Source organism: Eptatretus burgeri, chromosome 3, assembly GCF_056783735.1.
Source record: "Eptatretus burgeri isolate ZD-2024b chromosome 3, Ebu_testis_v1, whole genome shotgun sequence".
In the NCBI taxonomy this organism is placed as follows: domain Eukaryota; kingdom Metazoa; phylum Chordata; class Myxini; order Myxiniformes; family Myxinidae; genus Eptatretus; species Eptatretus burgeri.
Window position 1 is genome coordinate 131,096,697 of NC_140963.1, and position 17,846 is coordinate 131,114,542.

The 17,846-nt window shown below is 42.4% G+C and overlaps 1 protein-coding gene across 1 annotated transcript in view; it reads right to left on the reverse strand.

The window, feature by feature from the left end:
- The window catches only part of LOC147030984 (polycomb complex protein BMI-1-A-like), a 64,366-nt gene that overhangs the window by 16,615 nt on the left and 29,905 nt on the right, over positions 1-17,846 (reverse strand). Inside the window, exons 5-8 of the mRNA XM_085875620.1 lie at positions 17,293-17,343; positions 16,460-16,568; positions 4,638-4,674; positions 4,432-4,530 (exon numbers count right to left, since the gene is read on the reverse strand). Coding sequence (XP_085731746.1) covers positions 4,432-4,530; positions 4,638-4,674; positions 16,460-16,568; positions 17,293-17,343 — 296 coding nt within the window. The remainder of the gene's footprint in view (positions 1-4,431; positions 4,531-4,637; positions 4,675-16,459; positions 16,569-17,292; positions 17,344-17,846) is intronic.

Here is a 17,846-nt window from a genome sequence, read left to right on the forward strand (position 1 = left end):
TGACCTCTGACCTTGTCTAATAAAAGCTGTCTCAAGAGAAGGTAGCGACGCAAACCAGAAGTTTCTGCGATGATTCTGTACCAAACCATCAAAAATGGAATGTTTTGGATGTTTGACCTCACTGTGACCTTGACCTTTGACCTATTTTAACCAAAATCTAATCAGCACTAGCCATCACCCTCCTGAATCACGTGGTGTAATTTAACATTGGTAGCTTCTTCCATTCTCGAGTTATCGTGCCTACAAACAAACAAACAAACAAACAAACAAACAAACAAGCAGTCATAGACTGGTACTTACGAAATCGTCAACTTGACCTCTGACCTTGTCTAATAAAAGCTGTCTCTTGAGAAGGTAGCGACACAAACCAGAAGTTTCTAAGATGATTCTGTAGCAAACCATCAAAAATCGAATGTTTTGCATGTTTGACCTCACTGTGACCTTGACCTTTGACCGATTTTGACCAAAATCTAATCAGCGCTAGCCATCACCCTCCTGAATCACGTGGTTTTTGACATTGGTGGCTTCTTCCGTTCGAGTTATCTGTACCAAACCATCAAAAATCGAATATTTTACCTCACCGTGACCTTGACCTTTGACCGATTTTGACCAAAATCTAATCAGCACTAGCCATCACCCTCCTGAATCACGTGGTGTAATTTGACATTGGTAGCTTCTTCCGTTCTCGAGTTATCGTGCCTACAAACAAACAAACAAACAGAAACGGAAGGCATCAATATACTTTCGAAATCTTTAGATTTCGTAAGTAACAAACAAACAGAAAGGGGTGAAAACAGTAACCTCCATCCATCTTCGAAGATGGCAGAGGTTAATAACTACAACCCTGAGTGCTTGGTTCCAAGAGTGATGGGTGCTGGTGTCTTTTTCTGACATGGTTTAGGTGCAGTCATTCCCTTAGAAGGCAAGGTGAATGCCAATCACTACTAAATGGTACTGAGCGATCATCTTCACCCCATGTTGTAGCATTTCATTCCTGCTGGCAGGGGTGTCTTCCAGGATGACAATGCCCCCATCCACAGAGCCCGTGTGGTCGCCCAATGGTTTGATGAGCATGACATTGATGTTATCCATATGTCATGGTCTTCTCAGTCACCAGATCTGAACCCGATTGAGCATTTGTGGGATATTCTGGAACGATGCCCGAGACAGTGTTTTCCACCTCCATCAAACAGGTGTGAGTTGATTGACTTTCTTGGGGAAGAATGGTGCCGCATCCCTCCTTCAGAATTGCAGACACTGGTAGATTCTATGCCACAGCACATAGAGGCCAAGCTCTCTGTCATTCTCTGCGTCATATTTGAGCCACTGGAATTTGTCCTTCATGCTGCCTGGAAGTTTCTTTCCCATATATTCTCATAATCACTCTGTTTCTTGGGATGGGAAGTCCCACAATCACACCCCATAATAGTAATGTTATCGGCAGAGGCAACCAGACGAGCTTGCTGATGTGCAGGCCGAACACGAGGGCACACTCTCCTCTCGACCCCTCTCAACTCGTTATCCTCCTGCTGCATCAAGAACTCTCCTCTCAACTTTTTGCCCGAATCTCCACATTTGGTCTTTTCGCAGACGCGAAACCAAATTGAGAGGGTCTTTTCTGACTCATTTCTCTGTGATCTCTCAATAGATCTAGCCTGGCCTTATTTGAACGCACTTCACTGTAATTTTTAGCTCACCTGGAACGTAGTTCCTGGGAGCTTATGGGATGGTGCGTCGTTCATCCGTCAGTCAGTTTGTCCATCCACAAACACATGCAACTTCTCCGAAATTGCACACATGATTTCGAGGAAACTTGACCACAACCTTTATCACCCAGTATGGACTAAAGTTTGCTGATGACATTAAAAAAAAAATTAAAAATCGGAGTACGAGGGTGTGTCTGTCAATGACAAGGGGTTTCCTCCCAAAATTGGTATTTCTTTTCTTCTTCGAAATGACACACAATTGACCAATTGAAACTTGACCACAACCGTTATAAACTTATCACCCATGATGTAGTAAAGTTTGTACATGGCATTAAAATAAATAAATAATAAATAATCCAAAGGTCTTTACTTTCTTCTCCGTTACATATTATGTGGGTCATCCACATTTACCAGCGGTTCCCTGGGTTTCTTATTCAGCCGCTAACAGATGAGCGCCCAAGGGTATGGCCCCTATTTTGCCCTTACAGGGAAGGAGGGGGTGGAAATCATGTGTATTCATTGATATAATTATTTATTTGATATCTCCCTGTAAGTTGACCAAGAAAAGTTTAATTCCACTATTATGATTAAATTAAGCTTTGTAATGCTATTTGAATTGTCCATTTGAGTTTAATTTGTGAATTATTGATTTGTCTAATAATTGTCTCTAATATGGAGACAGGTGAGGTTAAATTTATGCTTGGGTGACGCATCCCCCCCCCTTTTGAAACACTATATCCATGGGGATATCTCGTCTGCTTAACATCGTTTTGTATGATGTTGCACTTTCTAGTAACGCATCCACAACATTGTGGAAACATGTCGTCGTGTGTCAACATCACAGCAACAGCGACACATACACAATGTACTCTTGAAAATATCACACCTTGCAATTTATTTTCATTGATGAAATTCAATGTGTAAAAACATCGTTAAGTACATTTTGAGTCGAAGAGGCTCCTGATGAGAGCGGCAAGGGGGTTATGTTTTATCCTTATTCAAACGTGCAATTCAAAATACCTCTCCAAAATACCTGTCACCGCGAAATTCAAAACACCTCACTGCACTGGAAAACGTGGGGACAGGAATACTGTACTGTAAAAGGTGGGGACTTGTGGTACCCTCCCCCACCCAGAGCGGTGGTACACGATACACATTTACACGCAGAAATTGCACTAAAAACACCCTTATGCACTAATTGGGGTCATGCTGACCACCTGCTTGAAATCTCATTATTTCTAACAACTTCCAAAAGGTGCCAATAACATTGTCCGGGCCATCTTAGGATTTCTGTGTGGAATAAGCTCAGATTTAGTAATTTTTTCAGGTTTTTTTTTGTTTTCTTTCATTGCAAATCAAAGAAATACATTTGTGGATACCAAAGATGTTTTAATTTCAACAATTTTCTGGAAGAAATGGTGAATTATTTGAAAAAAAGTGCAAGGATGCCAATACTTTTGGCCACGACAGCAAGTCCGAACTATAATTCACGGACCGGTGTTTGTCGCGCTACTCCTCCTACAGTTCTGGGCTGAATCCATCCAGACTTACTACATAGAATCAGCATGACCCCAATTAATGTGTAGGGGTGTCTTTATCTTTGTCGGTGGTCTTAGGGAGTGGGGGGGGGGGGAAGGGAGACAAAATTCTCAATGTAAATGTGTATCATGTAGCACCTCAAGGTGGGAGAGGGTATTACAAGTCTCCAAGACTATTTCAAAATAAATACCATTAAGCCTTCAAAATGACCACTTAAAATAAGAGAAAACTTTTCAGGTCTGTCCAGGAATTAAAGAAGAATACATAACTTGTTGCGCATGCACAGACATGCAGATCGATAAAGTAATGTTATTTGCATCAATTAATACATTTTCTCGCTTTGCTATTTCCATGGTTATTAGCTCTCCAAGTATTTGAGAAGCTATTGGAGCGTCATAATGTGCATTTGGATTAGATGTTCATCATATCTTCAACTAATTTTGCCATATTGAAAAGATTTTACTCGCACTTACTGAAAAGGGTGAGGAAAAAAAAAGTTTCATGGCTCTTCCCACTCACCCCACCCACAGCTCCATCAATTGTCCCTCACCCCTCCGACAAGGTCCGAGATGAGGGACGTTAAAATGAACTCCGTCCAACCGATCATCCATCCATGTGCTTGTGTGTACGCGATATTTCCAAAACCGTTGACCATTTAGCTTTCATATTGCAGATATCCATTCATCATCTCAACCTGATTAGATCGCAGCTGTGATTGGCTGAATTATGTTGCCATGGCAACCATCTCAGTAACTTTGGCTTGTGTATGCGATGCTTCAAAAATCGTTGAACATTTCACTTTCATAGCACACAGATCTATTCCTCATGCCGCCCAAAAGGCGGGGGCACCTACTGTAGAGTATCAGCTCCTTGCTCAAGATAGCCTTTCGCCTTTGGCAATCTCAAAATTAGGCTCAAAAAATCTTCAACACACAGAAACTAACCTTGTATTTACCAACAGGACATTCAAGTCATGCCCTGCATTAACTTCGACACGATACTTGCTTCAGTCCATGCACATGGCTCCCACAAATAATTTGCAACAGATTATAGCCACCGCATCCCCAGGATGTCAACACCTCATTGACGATGAGATACTAAAAGGGTTTCCACCTCGACTCCACGTACGACTTCAGGTGGTCAATAGAGGGCGATATAAAGTTTCGATATTATAAACTTCACAAACCTGATAAGAGTCTGGCACATCCATTTTGTTGCGAATAAACTTTTGCAGGTGCATAACTGTAAGTGCAGCAGGGCAGCGAAGATACCTCTTCTCGTTCTCCTGCAAAATGGCAGAAATAGCTCACGTAAGCAAAAGCCAATGAAGAAAAGACAAACTATTACCAACCAATTGTCGTCATCAGTGTTGGAGTAAGAGGAAAAACGTACCTCGCCATTAACTTTCGGATCACCTTTATTTTGGGCACTGTAAAGAAACATCGGAACATTAACTAAAACGTAAAATACAAGTCATACCTCATGTCGCGAGTCTGTGAATGCATCGCAGTTTGAATATGAACTCGGAAATTAGCAACAGGTGATGCTTTGCAATTGAAAATGAAGCAGACCTTAAACTTGGTGTTAACTGCACAGAGCATTACGTTGCAGTAAATAAAACAAAAGTTTCATCCTGATTCACAAAAATGACTTTTTCATCAAGATGCATGACACTCACATGCTCATCCTTCCAATATGCAGACTGGTTGCCCAACAGCATTCATATTGCGTCCCCTTATTCTCAAGATAATAATGTTGATTTGTCTCCCTGTGTCTGTTGTCTCATCACCCTCACATCAGTCTTTCAAATTTTCAGACATCAGCTGCCCATCATTACCACCACCACCGAAGGTGATGTATTGACCCGTGTTTGTTTGTCTGTGAACAGGATATCTCAAAAAAGTTATGGACCGATTCGGATGAAACTTTGTGGACAGGTTGGGTGTGTTGCAGACATGAATTTCAATTGCAACTCTTCCCTAAATCCCCTCTTTCTTATCTCTTCTCTCCATCCTAACATCTCTCATTCTCTGCACCTCATTACAGTGCATCCATACATGCAAACAACATGCTTTACAGAACCAACATTACATTACAAATCCAATAGCAGTCGGAATAAAGTGGTGCGTACTGGGGGTGCGAATCTCTTCATCGGGAAAAAGAAAGAACCGCAGAAGTTTAGGACTGGTCATCGACTCTGGCATGGAGGCAACAGCGCAGCCAACGAGAATCACCTGGCAACATTGCGCGTCAATCAGGAAGCTGCACGGGGGAGCTGCCCAGTCCCCAGTCCGTTCCTCGGTCAGGGGAACTGCCAGTCCGGGTCACGCGGAAAGCAGGACCGCGTACGTCCAGGGAGCAGAGTGAGCTGGAGTCCTCCAAGAATGAGCCAAGCAAGCACGAGTCACGGTGCAGACAGGCTCTGGAGCGAGTGATCGACCCAGACACGAAGCGAACGATTGAACCATCCGCGGAGCTCTACTTGACGTGCCGGCAATTACACACTGATCTACACGATCGTTATCTTGCTTACCCTACTTCTAATCATTTACTTGGAACATAAAAAGTCATCAACAAATTCCCTTCAACTTGCTCAGAGCAAGGGTACAGACACACATTCACGATTTCCTCGACGCATTACGAAGCATCCACCGCATTTCTCCCCAGACGGCGCATTGCCTCACCGCCCTCTCTTCTTTCCTCCCCCGCCCACTCCTTATTTTCACAATGGGACCACGTAAGCCCACAGGTTTGTGTCGGGGGAGCGAGGGATCGCCAACAAGTCCCACCTTTTTCTTTAATCTCTCTGTCTATCACGCTTACTTATCTGATTTCCCGGAATGAATGAGGCGCCTGTGTCTGTAGCTACCGTAAGGAGAATGTAGAAGGGGCTTACGTGCATAAGGGTAAGGCTTTCCTTTGCGACACGGCATTCCTTGTAAATACATGCCATTTGTTTAACAAGACCCTTCGTTTTCAACCTGTCCAAGTGGCTTTTTCTCAATTGATTAGAGTATGGAAATAGTAGATTGAGTTTTGCACTGCTGATTCGCTAAGGTTATACACGAGCTGATAACATCCCAATCACGGTGCCGCTCGGCCGTACGTGAGCTAAATTGGACTGGAGCGCTGAGAGCACGGTTGCCTATCTGGGAGGGGGGAGGGGACGCAGGAATTGGATGCAAGGATCCACACGAGCGGTTGTTAGAGTTCAGGGTGCAAATATTTAGGTTGTGTAGCTGTGGGTACTGAATTTTTTGGCAAGTCGCAGGAAGAGCAAGCAAATCCTTAAACAGGGCCCAAGTAATACCCTAGTCATAGTATTGTGAATTTTAACCCTGCACACACGAAGCGAGAAGTGGGGTTCAGCAATTGGTTCATGTCCGTCCATCTCTCCATCTGTCGGTCCACGAACGTCAGTTCATAATCGAGGAACAACTTAGTTTAAATTGAATGTTATCCTGTATTTTGAATATGAATCGGAACACAAACCTGCAGTTTTAGCAGTACTTTGGCTTGGAATCCGTCTCGATCGTGCATGTGGAGAGATAATGTTTTTTTTTAACTCTGTCTGCCTGCCTGGCAGTCAAACTAAATTGAAAATCATTCAAAACAGGAAACTTACTTTGTAGGACGTTGTAAAGGACACAAACGACAGGCACAAATAACTAATGTGATGTGTTAATTCAAGTGGTGTAATCGACGCTGTATAAAACGGCGGTAAAATTGCGGAATTGATATATTTATTAGACTTTTACAATCTTTATTATATTTAAATTGAATTATATACTTCAACACTGAAAAAACACAAAATGCTTTTTTTTTTAATCACTTCCAAGAACGTCCAGTTTTGCAGTACTTGGACATGTTAAACAAGACCACTTCAGCAGTGCTAAACTTCAGGAATTTTTTCAAACGAACTTAAAAATCATTCTTTTCTTGAAATTGGAAGTACTGTTGGACCCCAATATTGGCGGAGGACACATTCCTGAAAAATGCCGTGAATGTCGGGTTCTACGAACGTCGGGGTATTGTTTAAAAATTGTTTTTTTACAGTCTCGGCTCATGGAAGAGCGATTACACAGACCAAATCAGGACAACATAACGAAGGGAATAGCAGGAGAAAGGGGAAACACCAAGAGCAGGGCAGAGGGATAAAGTAATCGGAGACAGCCAAACAAGGGATGCAGGTAACGATGAGGGGTAAGGGAGAACGCAAAGGGTGAGCAATGTGGACACAAAAGCAAAATTGTGTTTTTGACCAATATGTGATTTTGTCAAGGTCGAAGGAGAGGGAAGAGGCTGCAGCCTGTCTGTCAGGAGGATGAGAGAAGTCACAGCAGAAAGGGGAGTCATCAGCAAAGAGATAGAGGATTTTCCAGAGTCAGTGAGATCGTTGATGAGGATTAGAAACAAACATGGGGCCAATAACACTGCCTTGGGGTACTCTAGCCTTGACAGGGAGAGGAGATGAAAAGGTTCTGTTGAGAGACAAACATTGGCTACGAGAGTGGAGGAAGTCAGTAATCCAAGAGTAGAGTCGGCCTTGGATTCCGTAGACAGACAGTTTGGAGAGCAAGGCAGGATGCCAGACTGTATCAAAAGCTCGAGATATGTCCAGAGAAACGGTCCTGATGTCATGTCTGATATTGATGACCTCCATCGTTGTTGGGAGAGTAGAAGCAGCATGTCCAAGGTGGAGAGTGACCAGGTGTGAATCCAAATTGATGATCTGAGACGAGGCTGTTGGAGAAAAGGAATGATTTTATGTCACCTGTGATGATGGATTCCATGACCTTGCTGATAAGTACAGCAAGCCAATTGGGCTGTCGTTAAGGGAATCCATTTTTACACCTTTGTAATGTAATGCTGTGATGTTTGCTGATTTCCAATTTCCCAGATGGATATAGGAGGCCAGTCCTGAAGTGTAAATAAATAAGTAATTAAAAAAAAAACTCATATCTGTGAAACGCGAATGTCGAAGCAGGACATACTTTATGACCCGTGAATATGCAGGGTCCGCAAATAGCGGGGTCTGACAGTATATACCTGAACACTGCATGGGGTAAGGTGCTCTATGAACTCTCCAGGTAAGAAAGCCAATTGTGCATCTTGCATCACAAATGGATAATTTATAAATTGTTATGGGGTGAACCTCAATGGCAAAAAAGATATGAACAATTTCAAGGACATCTTCCTTTTCAGCATAATGAGCAGTACGTCCTTTAAACAGTACGTTAAGCTGAATCAGACATAGAGGCAGTGGAGTTTAAAACACCATCATTCTTTTTGGTCGACTTCCGTACAATACGAGATATTTGAGATGACGTAATCCACCCCAGAATGCTCGACGCAAATGTGCAGAGACCCCCAAACAACAAAGTCCATCGGGGCGGCCGAAGGTTTATCGTGCGCACCAGATAAGGATTCTAACATAAAATGGCTCACAAAGCTTCTGAAAGAAGCTGAAAATACTTGGAAACATACCTTTAAGAAAGGGGTGTGCCTCTGCACAACAAAAAATTTGGAGAACATTCTCATCAACTTGTCCAAAAAGTTGGTATATTGCAGCCCATACTGTAAAAACTCTTGATGATGTGGGCCTGCATGAAGACGGCATGTTCTACCCGACCTCCTCAATCGTCCTTGCCACTGAGTGGACTTTGAGCCTTGTGGGGATTACCTTGTGTGAACACAGCAGGGTTGGTGATTTTTTTAATGGATGTCTGCAATCGGATAGCCGGTCATTGCCAACATTCAGGTTGACTTCCCAGAGGGAGACACAATCTGGCTTGGGTGATTCTTAACACCGACGGGAAGGTCATATCTGGGTTTTGTCAATGTAGAGGGTACGTTTAAAATGATATTTACTGTTAATCATGTTTGGAAAGAGGTGGGTAGTGGGAGGTGTGGAATGAAGAGGGGTAGGAGGTGTATGGGCTGCGAGTGATGTTATCTGTTATAAATAAATAAATTGTTTGCTTCAGGGGCCACAAGAGAAATTATACTTGATTTTTGCATTTATTGGTTAAAGCAGAAGCGTATGTGCGTGAGTGTGTGTTATATCCACAACCACTTCTCACTTGTATCAACAGGAAATTATACGAATCCGACAACTCCTCCACGGATATTTCTTGTACTCTTATATTTCTATGAGTCCTATTTTCGCGCTAGCAATGGCAGGTTAAAAGTGCTCGGCAAGCAGAACCGAGTTACTGAAAACACACACAGCGCATGCGCCAAAGGCCTCATTGAGTATTCATACATGATCTGAAAGTCATGTATTAAAGAGCAGGTTTTGGGTCGCTGATGACTTCGCGTGATTCGAAGGTTGTGTAAGCACATTAACAATCGTTGGGCAATTATTTTCTTACATTTGAAACTCAAAATATGCTAAAATTAACTTTTAAGTCAAAACTTTTGTCAGTGATCGAAAAACAGTCCGGAAGTTACTGAAGATGCTATGACGTCACGTTCTCCGAAAACTTCGTGAACATTTGGAAACAGCGTGTGAACAATGGAGAGATGCGAATCAGAGAGTGATTTCAGCGGCGATGAAATTGAGTGTTTTCATTCCGATATTGCCAAGGACGAATCGGAGGATGATGGGAATTTATACTATGGAGTTTCTGGCCCTGAGCCATATAAATTTGAGCCACTTGCAAGTGCAAGAAAACGGCCTATTTCGTGTTCAAGTGGCAGGACTGACTGCCAGCTCAGGGAGGACGGAAACCTCCAGTGGAGCAGAAGGGCGAAAGCTCGCTTGATCTTGATTTTCAGTACGAATACAGACGGTGAAAGCGTGGCCTCGCGATCCTTTTGACTTTTAATCAAGAGGTGTCAGAAAAGTTAACACAGGGATAACTGGCTTGTGGCAGCCAAGCGTCAATAGCGACGTCGCTTTTTGATCCTTCGATATCGGCTCTTCCTATCATTACGAAGCAGAATTCGCCAAGGGTTGGATTGTTCACCCACTAACAGGGAACGTGAGCTCGCAAGAATAAGGTAAGTTTGGTGCAATTTGAGCGTTTATTCGTCGAGTTATGAATGTTTCAAATTGAGGGCGCCTGGCGCGTATGGCCGCAGGCGCCTTGGCTAGATCTAGGCCGCGACGCTTTTTCCACAAAGATGAGGTTTAAAAATCATTTTTCATCCCAATAAAGGTTATCATCACATGCCTGACTTGTTAAGCTGTCGGATTATGTAAAGATTGTTCGTGGATCGCTGAATATTACGGTTTTATGACTGACAAAATAATGCCGTAAATTCCTCTGGTGAATTGAGATTTATGCTTCGATCGACGTTGCGGGTTCGTTTTAAAGTCAATTCAAATTCTGTTTTCGGTTTTTGCAGTCGCTTCGGATGCTTAACACTCGGTAGTTGTGAAGTTTGTAAAATTCCGATATTTTATAAGGTTTATGTTCGATGGTGCGCGGGGCCTAGGGCGCCTTGACTAGATGTTAGGCCACAACGCTTTTCCACAAAGATATATTGTTTAAAAGTTTAAAAGGCAGGAAAAATTCGCCAATTTTGTTTGTACAAATGTTATCCACTGCCAGCGAATGTTTGATTCCTTCGGGAATCAGTGGGAGCGATTACCGGTTTTCCAGCCATTTTCGCAAAACATGACGACACACGTACGAGGCATGATGTACAAATATCCAAATAACTTTCTTCTACAATAATTCAAAATAAAAAAGGATAATATAGACAGTTGCAAGCTCAAAAAAGCGAAAGAACGACCCGCTAAACTGGACACTTCTTCAATGAAAGAGTGAGCTTCCACTTTGTTTTGGAGAACGTGACGTCACCATCCATATATGGCATGCGGCTGTTTTTTTTCAAAAGCCTCGAGAAATAACAACTTCGGAGTTAAATTTCATTAATTTTCCCAATAGTTAGGCAACCACAATAGTTTGCATCAAACTATTTAATGCACAAATAATCATATTGATAAATTTTCAGAACACGTTTGGTGACCCGCAACCTGCTCTTTAACTATAGGTGGTTCCAAAGAGCTTCCATTACCAATTACTTCCTTAATGTACATTATTTACAAGGAAGGCCTGTCATACCTCCGAGTAATCGTGTCTTTGAAGACCAGCTGCACCTTTCACAGAGGTGAGCTTACGGAAAGACTGGCTGGTCATAACTTTGAACCTCTCAATAGGATACCAACTCCATCAACCAGGAAGTGAACAATTGTTGCCTTCTCACACTGACACTCTTACGATCATCCTACCTGTGCTGTTAAAGAAAATGTTTTCAACTTGTTCACCTGTGTTGTACAGATACAAAAGATCTCTTCCTCCTGGTGAAACCAGGTGAGGGAGAGTCTCCTCTTGTGGTGCTGAGTAATGTTACTTGCTTATCATCTTCATATCATTTTCTAACTCTGAATCATGCAGCTGCTCTGTGCATGTCACCAGTTCGAACCTACAATCTGAAAATACAAATGCGAAATTATTTTCGCCGATAGCCAAATATTTGCTCCAAGATGCAAGACGACTCTCCATCAGCACTGAAACAAGATACTCCACTTTGATTACCTACCTGATAATTATCATTGACAGTTCTAAGGAAAACAAAAACAGCGACTTACAAGACTTAATCCCAATGTGGAAGATAAAGTGGCTGGGTTGTTTCAAACGGCCAAATGATTGTTCTTGATATAAACATCATCATTTCATATGCAGCCTGTGGCTGCTGGTTGCATCGGTGCTGTGAGCACAACTGCACTGATGCCTCCTGGAGGTTAGGGCAGGAATTTGGCCACAGTGTTGGCGATAGCTCGCCTTCTCTTTGTGAAGGACACCGTGAGATCTTTAATGTCGGAGTACCAAGCTTAAGATCCATCCGAGAGACGGCACACACATCAATGCATCGAACTGCCTGCGAGACACCAGGGTGACAGTTTATAGCTGGGCCGAGATTCAAACCCAGGTGAGACAGCTCAGAGGCGAGTGTGCACATCTCGAGGACATTGTGCCAGCCTGTTAATTTGAAGCCAGCATCCCACATACTCCCCTACTTTATGACCTGTGCCATATCCATAGCCTAACTGTCGCACCTATTGTAGGTCGTACTATTTCTACAAAGAACGCAAAACAAAAGACAAGTCAAGGCATCAGCAAACATTGGCCGAATCATTTTGAAAGATATTAACGCAATTTTTGACGTCAACAATTGAAATTCAAAGAGACAGCCGGCTTTATGCACCCATTGAGAGAATGGCATGCTCTGAGATAGAGAACCTACCCACCACACCCCTGCCTGGACAGCGAACCAACAGTCACAATATTATGTTAAGTATGCTCTTAACCCTTTGGGGATGGGATCCAAACAAAGTAGCATCGTGTGACATGCACAAGTCAACTCCATACAAGTAATTGGTGACTCAAATGCATAAATATGAAATGACTGTCTCAGAAATGAGGTCATGTCATGGTATGGCAGGTCTAAGTCGGAGCGTTAAAATGTATGGTGCATTGCATTCAACGACTCATTATATTACAAGTTCGACTAGAACAGCACTCGGTAGAGCGGTAGAGCATACACCTACGCCAGTCTGAACAGTTGACGTATTGTATCCCACTGATGGGCCGGATCTGCATCCGGACCTGAACCAACATCTAATGGGCCTGCTCTTGTCACCGACCCAACTCATCCACTTAGTTTTGTCATAATCTGTCCACCATGTTTTGAAATTTCAGTACATCATGCCAGATGTTGTTTTTGGTACCATCTCTTAATGGCGAAGAATCGCTTCAAAATTAAAATTAAAATTCTAGTATCCGGATCCGCATCTTCACCAAAATCTAATCAGTTCGCCCTTGTCACACACCCAACCTGTCCACCAAATTTCGTCTGAATCCGTCCACAACTTTTTGAGATATCCTGCTCACAGACAGACAGACAGACAGACAGATAGGGGTGGACCACCTTCAGTAGTAGAGGTAATGAAGGAAAACATCAACCACTATGCCAGCATTGCATTTTAACCAACCAGAAAGACAGATTATACCACAATGATACCTCCATTATCCAATGTGTAGCCGTGCTTGCTTGTTACCCTCGCCGAAGGAAAGGGAATTGTGTTTGGGTCCGTTTGTCCGCACAGAACTTTCACGTTTTTCAACACAACTGCTTGTTGAATCGAGATGAAATTTCCATCATCGGCGCGCCGACTAATGTATAATGTTTTAATGATAATTATGACGTCATAGGTCACCTGGCGTGGCAGCCATCTTGGAAAAACGGAAAAACTTTGGATCTCTATCTTTACGACGTCATAATTGCAGATGTAGAACGCTGCATTCAATCAGTCGGAAAATTTGAGGGTAATCTAGGGATAAAATGTTGCACAGAAAAAATAAAAATAAAAAAAAATCGATGATGTCATCGGTCACGTGAATCGGCAGCCATATTGTTTAAAAAATAATAATAAAAAAAACCTTCAAAAATCTTGTCTGAAGTGGCTGAACAGATCAAGGTGAAACTTTACATGTATGACCACCTATCCATGAGGAACAAAAGGTTCACACGTACGATTTCATAGGTCACATGGTTTGGCACCCATATTGGATTAGGGTCATTCCATGTCAAATCATCAAAGAATCTGCCGCCATCTCTCAGATTTTTGTAAAACTTTGGGAACCAATTGGGACCCATGAAAAACGGCAAGAACTCAAATATTTTTGCTAACAGCCTCTTAATTAGTGAGATACAGACTAACGAACTTTGGACTAATTCGCACGACGTCGCGAATTCAAATGGCCATATCTCTAAAAGTATAACACCTAGAGAGCTGATTTTGGTGTCATTTTAAAGGTATTTTCATGCCCTATGAATTTGTCTGGGCAACATTTTCCTACCTCCAACCACAAAAAAAGTTATCACAAAATATAAACTTCAATCGTGAATCCCCAAAAAATGTATCCTTCAAATTTCCTCAAATTCATTCCAGAGGTACCTTATGATGTAAAGCAGCTTCCACATAAATTTTGTGATGGGCACTCCAATAGTTTCTGAGATATGAGCAATAATGTACATGTACGTATGGCATATAGGTTCGAAAATCAGCATTTGTAATGTATTATACAATCAATAAGTGAGTTCAAGTACACAGTGTTCACTAACCTGACTTAGGCTTTCAATTTCCTCTTCAATGCAGCAACAGCAGCACTTGTTTCTTCCCCTCAGGCCCAGTTGAAAATGAAAGTATATGATACTTCAAAGCAATTCATGGTCGTTCCCTGTGTTCCCTGTCATGGCTAGGTTAGAATGATTGTATAATACATTACAAATGCTGATTTTCGAACCTATATGCCATACGTACATGTACATTATTGCTCATATTTCAGAAACTATTGGAGTGCCCTTCACAAAACTTATGTGGAAGCTTCTTGACATCATAAGGTACCTCTGGGATGAATTTGAGGAAATTCGAAGGATACATTTTTTGGGGATTCACGATTGAAGTTTATATTTGGTGATAACTTTTTTGTGGTTGGAGGTAGGAAAATGTTGCCCAGACAAATTCATAGGGTATGAAAATAACTTTAAAATGACACCAAAACCAGCTCTCTAGGTGTTATACTTTTAGAGATATGGCCATTTGAATTTGCGACGTCATGCTAATTAGTCCAAAGATCGTTAGTCTGTATCTCACTAATTAAGAGGCTGTTAGCAAAAATATTTGAGTTCTTGCCGTTTTTCATGGGTCCCAATTGGTATATATATATATATATATATATCACATGGCTTGGCAGCCATATTTGATTGAAGAAAAATATTAATTAATGCTTTCTCTGGAACCACTTAATCAATTGACATGAAAGTTCAGAAGTATGATCTAGTAGTGATGGGGAATACATGTTTTAAATTTCAACTTGATCAGGCAAATGCTCAGGCAGCCAGAATTATTTATTTTTTTCATCTGGGGTTTTTTGATTATTTATTTATGTTTTTGGTGAGGCTCACCCTGGCTGTGCCTGGATGGGTTTGAGGGTAGAGGAACAGCAGCTGAAGTGTGAATCCTATCCAGGTTCCTACTGATGACTTAATCTTTCCTTCTTGATCGTTTTGCTTTCTTCTGATGATTCCAATGCAGGACTGTACCTATTCGGTCTTCCATTTGATTTGAATTGAATTTGTTTTAATCCAATTCTGAATTAAATTGAATAATGAATAATATTTAAAAAACATCATGGGTCAGGGGCAGGGTCAGGTGTCCGATCAAAACGGGGTGGCATCAAAGCGGGATGTCTTGGTACCTCGTCATCACTGGTAGCATTTATAAAGTGGCAGTTCCAATCATGTCTCTAACTACAAAACACACCAGCACACAATCGCCACACAAAGCTACACCACACAAAACAAGTTCTGGCGAGGGTCTGCAATCTCCGATTGCTCTTTCTAGTTGTTTGTTTGCAATTATCTCGTGCATTCGAGGCTCTCAAAATGTTTGTTGTCAATTCTGCTCTCTTTACATGGAATGTAAACACTTCAGTATTCCCCCTACCCACACATTTTCCCTCATCCTTCACGCCTCTTCTTTGTCGTCAATGATGAAGGAATGTGCGTCAACTTAATCACTCGATAAACCTCCATTGCAAGTTCATTAAAACTACAAAATTATGTCAATAAGCAGCCTGTTCAAACAAGCTAATACAGCCAAACGAGCTGAAAGGCGGTGGCAGCTTGTCAAAGGCCGCCATTATCCGCAACAGAGTCCCTTACAGTCTTGAGGGTTACTGGAACCCAGCATTGACTCAACTGATATAATGCTATGATGTCATTGTTGCTTTCAAATAAAGTAAGTTCTGGCACGTCCAGTCTGTGACACATACCAAACCGACTGTGATAGGCATACCCAGAGTATTCAAGCCATGGTTTGCATGTAATCGATAAAATTTGCAGGGTCAGGTTTGATGCATGCGCAGAAGTGCTATAGCGTCGTGTTTACGGCATTGTGCTCAGTTGAAAGTACCACTACTTCATCGTGGAGAATGTACTGTTCAAGTGAAGGTGTGGCAAGTAATGATAGGAAATCAAGGCAGTAGCAATTGTGAAATGTGTGGAGTTGAAAGGTAACAAAGTAGTATTCAGCATACTTCAGCAACATGGCTTGTCACGACAATGTCACTGTCCGCATCCTATAGCCAGAACATATAGTATTGCAAGCAAGGCAAAGAATGGGCTGAAGAAGTTACCTGGAGCAATCGTAATACTCAATCGAGAGACTGATTATCTCGTCATCCGCGATGATCTGCTTCTCTTCGTCCGGAACTTCACCCCGTGACTCATTTGATGCGCTCCCGACTGCGTGTCACGCGAGGCAGACAACGTCAGAAACGGACGTACGCTCAACCACAATGACACAGCATCTGGACTCAATTTTCAACCCAACTATAAACTCTCACACTCATGATGCTCCGCAGACAGGACACAGCGTCAATAAATGCAGTCATCCTTCAGGGGGACGTAAAGCTGGGTGTTCCATCTGCTTGCACTTGCTGGCAGTCATTAAAGATCCTACCGTGTCTTTCACAACGATACACTAACGTGTGGGCTGACGGTATGGCCCAGAGGTACACACACTCGCCTCTAAGCCGTCTAGCCTGGGTTTGAATCCCAACCCAGCTATAAACTGCCGTCCCGGTGTCTCACATGCAGGGCGATTCATCAATGTGTGTGCTGTCCCTTGAATGGACATTAAACTGGGCGTCCCATCTCCGGCATTAGTTTGTGCACGTTACAGATGCAACGGTGTCCTTCGTGCAGAGTATGTGAGCCATTGCCGACACCATGAACAAATTACGAATTCCTGTCCTAACCAGCAGAGGGCATTGTATCAGCGGGACAGCACAGCCGAGACCTCGGCCAATGACGCTACCCCAACAGCCTTGTGCTGCATACGAACAAAGAAGAAACCGATCATGTCCCATTAACAAACATCCTTCGAGAAAGATCGCACATGACCAGAATGACATCCTAATCATCCGAAAAGCACAACTGACCACACTTCATGTCCATTCACACTTACCGTCAGCTGAGGGGTGAGCTGCGTAAAAGTCCCTGCGACGTTTCATTTCATCTGTGATGAAAAGGTGACCATTATTAGGAAAAACCAGCAATGGATCTATCGAAACCATGTTGATTGGCATGCATTCACATTCACATTTCAACAGCTGCTCCTCTCTCCATGGCGGATCCATCACCATTTAAGGTCTCTTATTTCCTATTTGTTTTGATTTCACTTGGAATACATTGAAGGTCAAGACTTGGGTTTGGTATGAAAATGGCATCAACATACATACATTGACCTCACATTTCAAAACAAAGAGTTCACAACAGCTCACGACAGAATTGCACTCCGTCAGGACCAAAGCAGCTGTCACAATCACAAGGTCTGTTACATGGCAACGTGGAATTTGTACCACACTACGCACAATTGCAAACGTGAAGCCTGCACACTACATGTGGGTGGATAAACTAATAAAGCTATCAAGCCTTGAGCAAAGAGAGAACAGAGAGAGCGCCAACAAATATCTTACAACACAAACTTCAAGTAGAAGGTCTTTGTACAATGCTCGGACG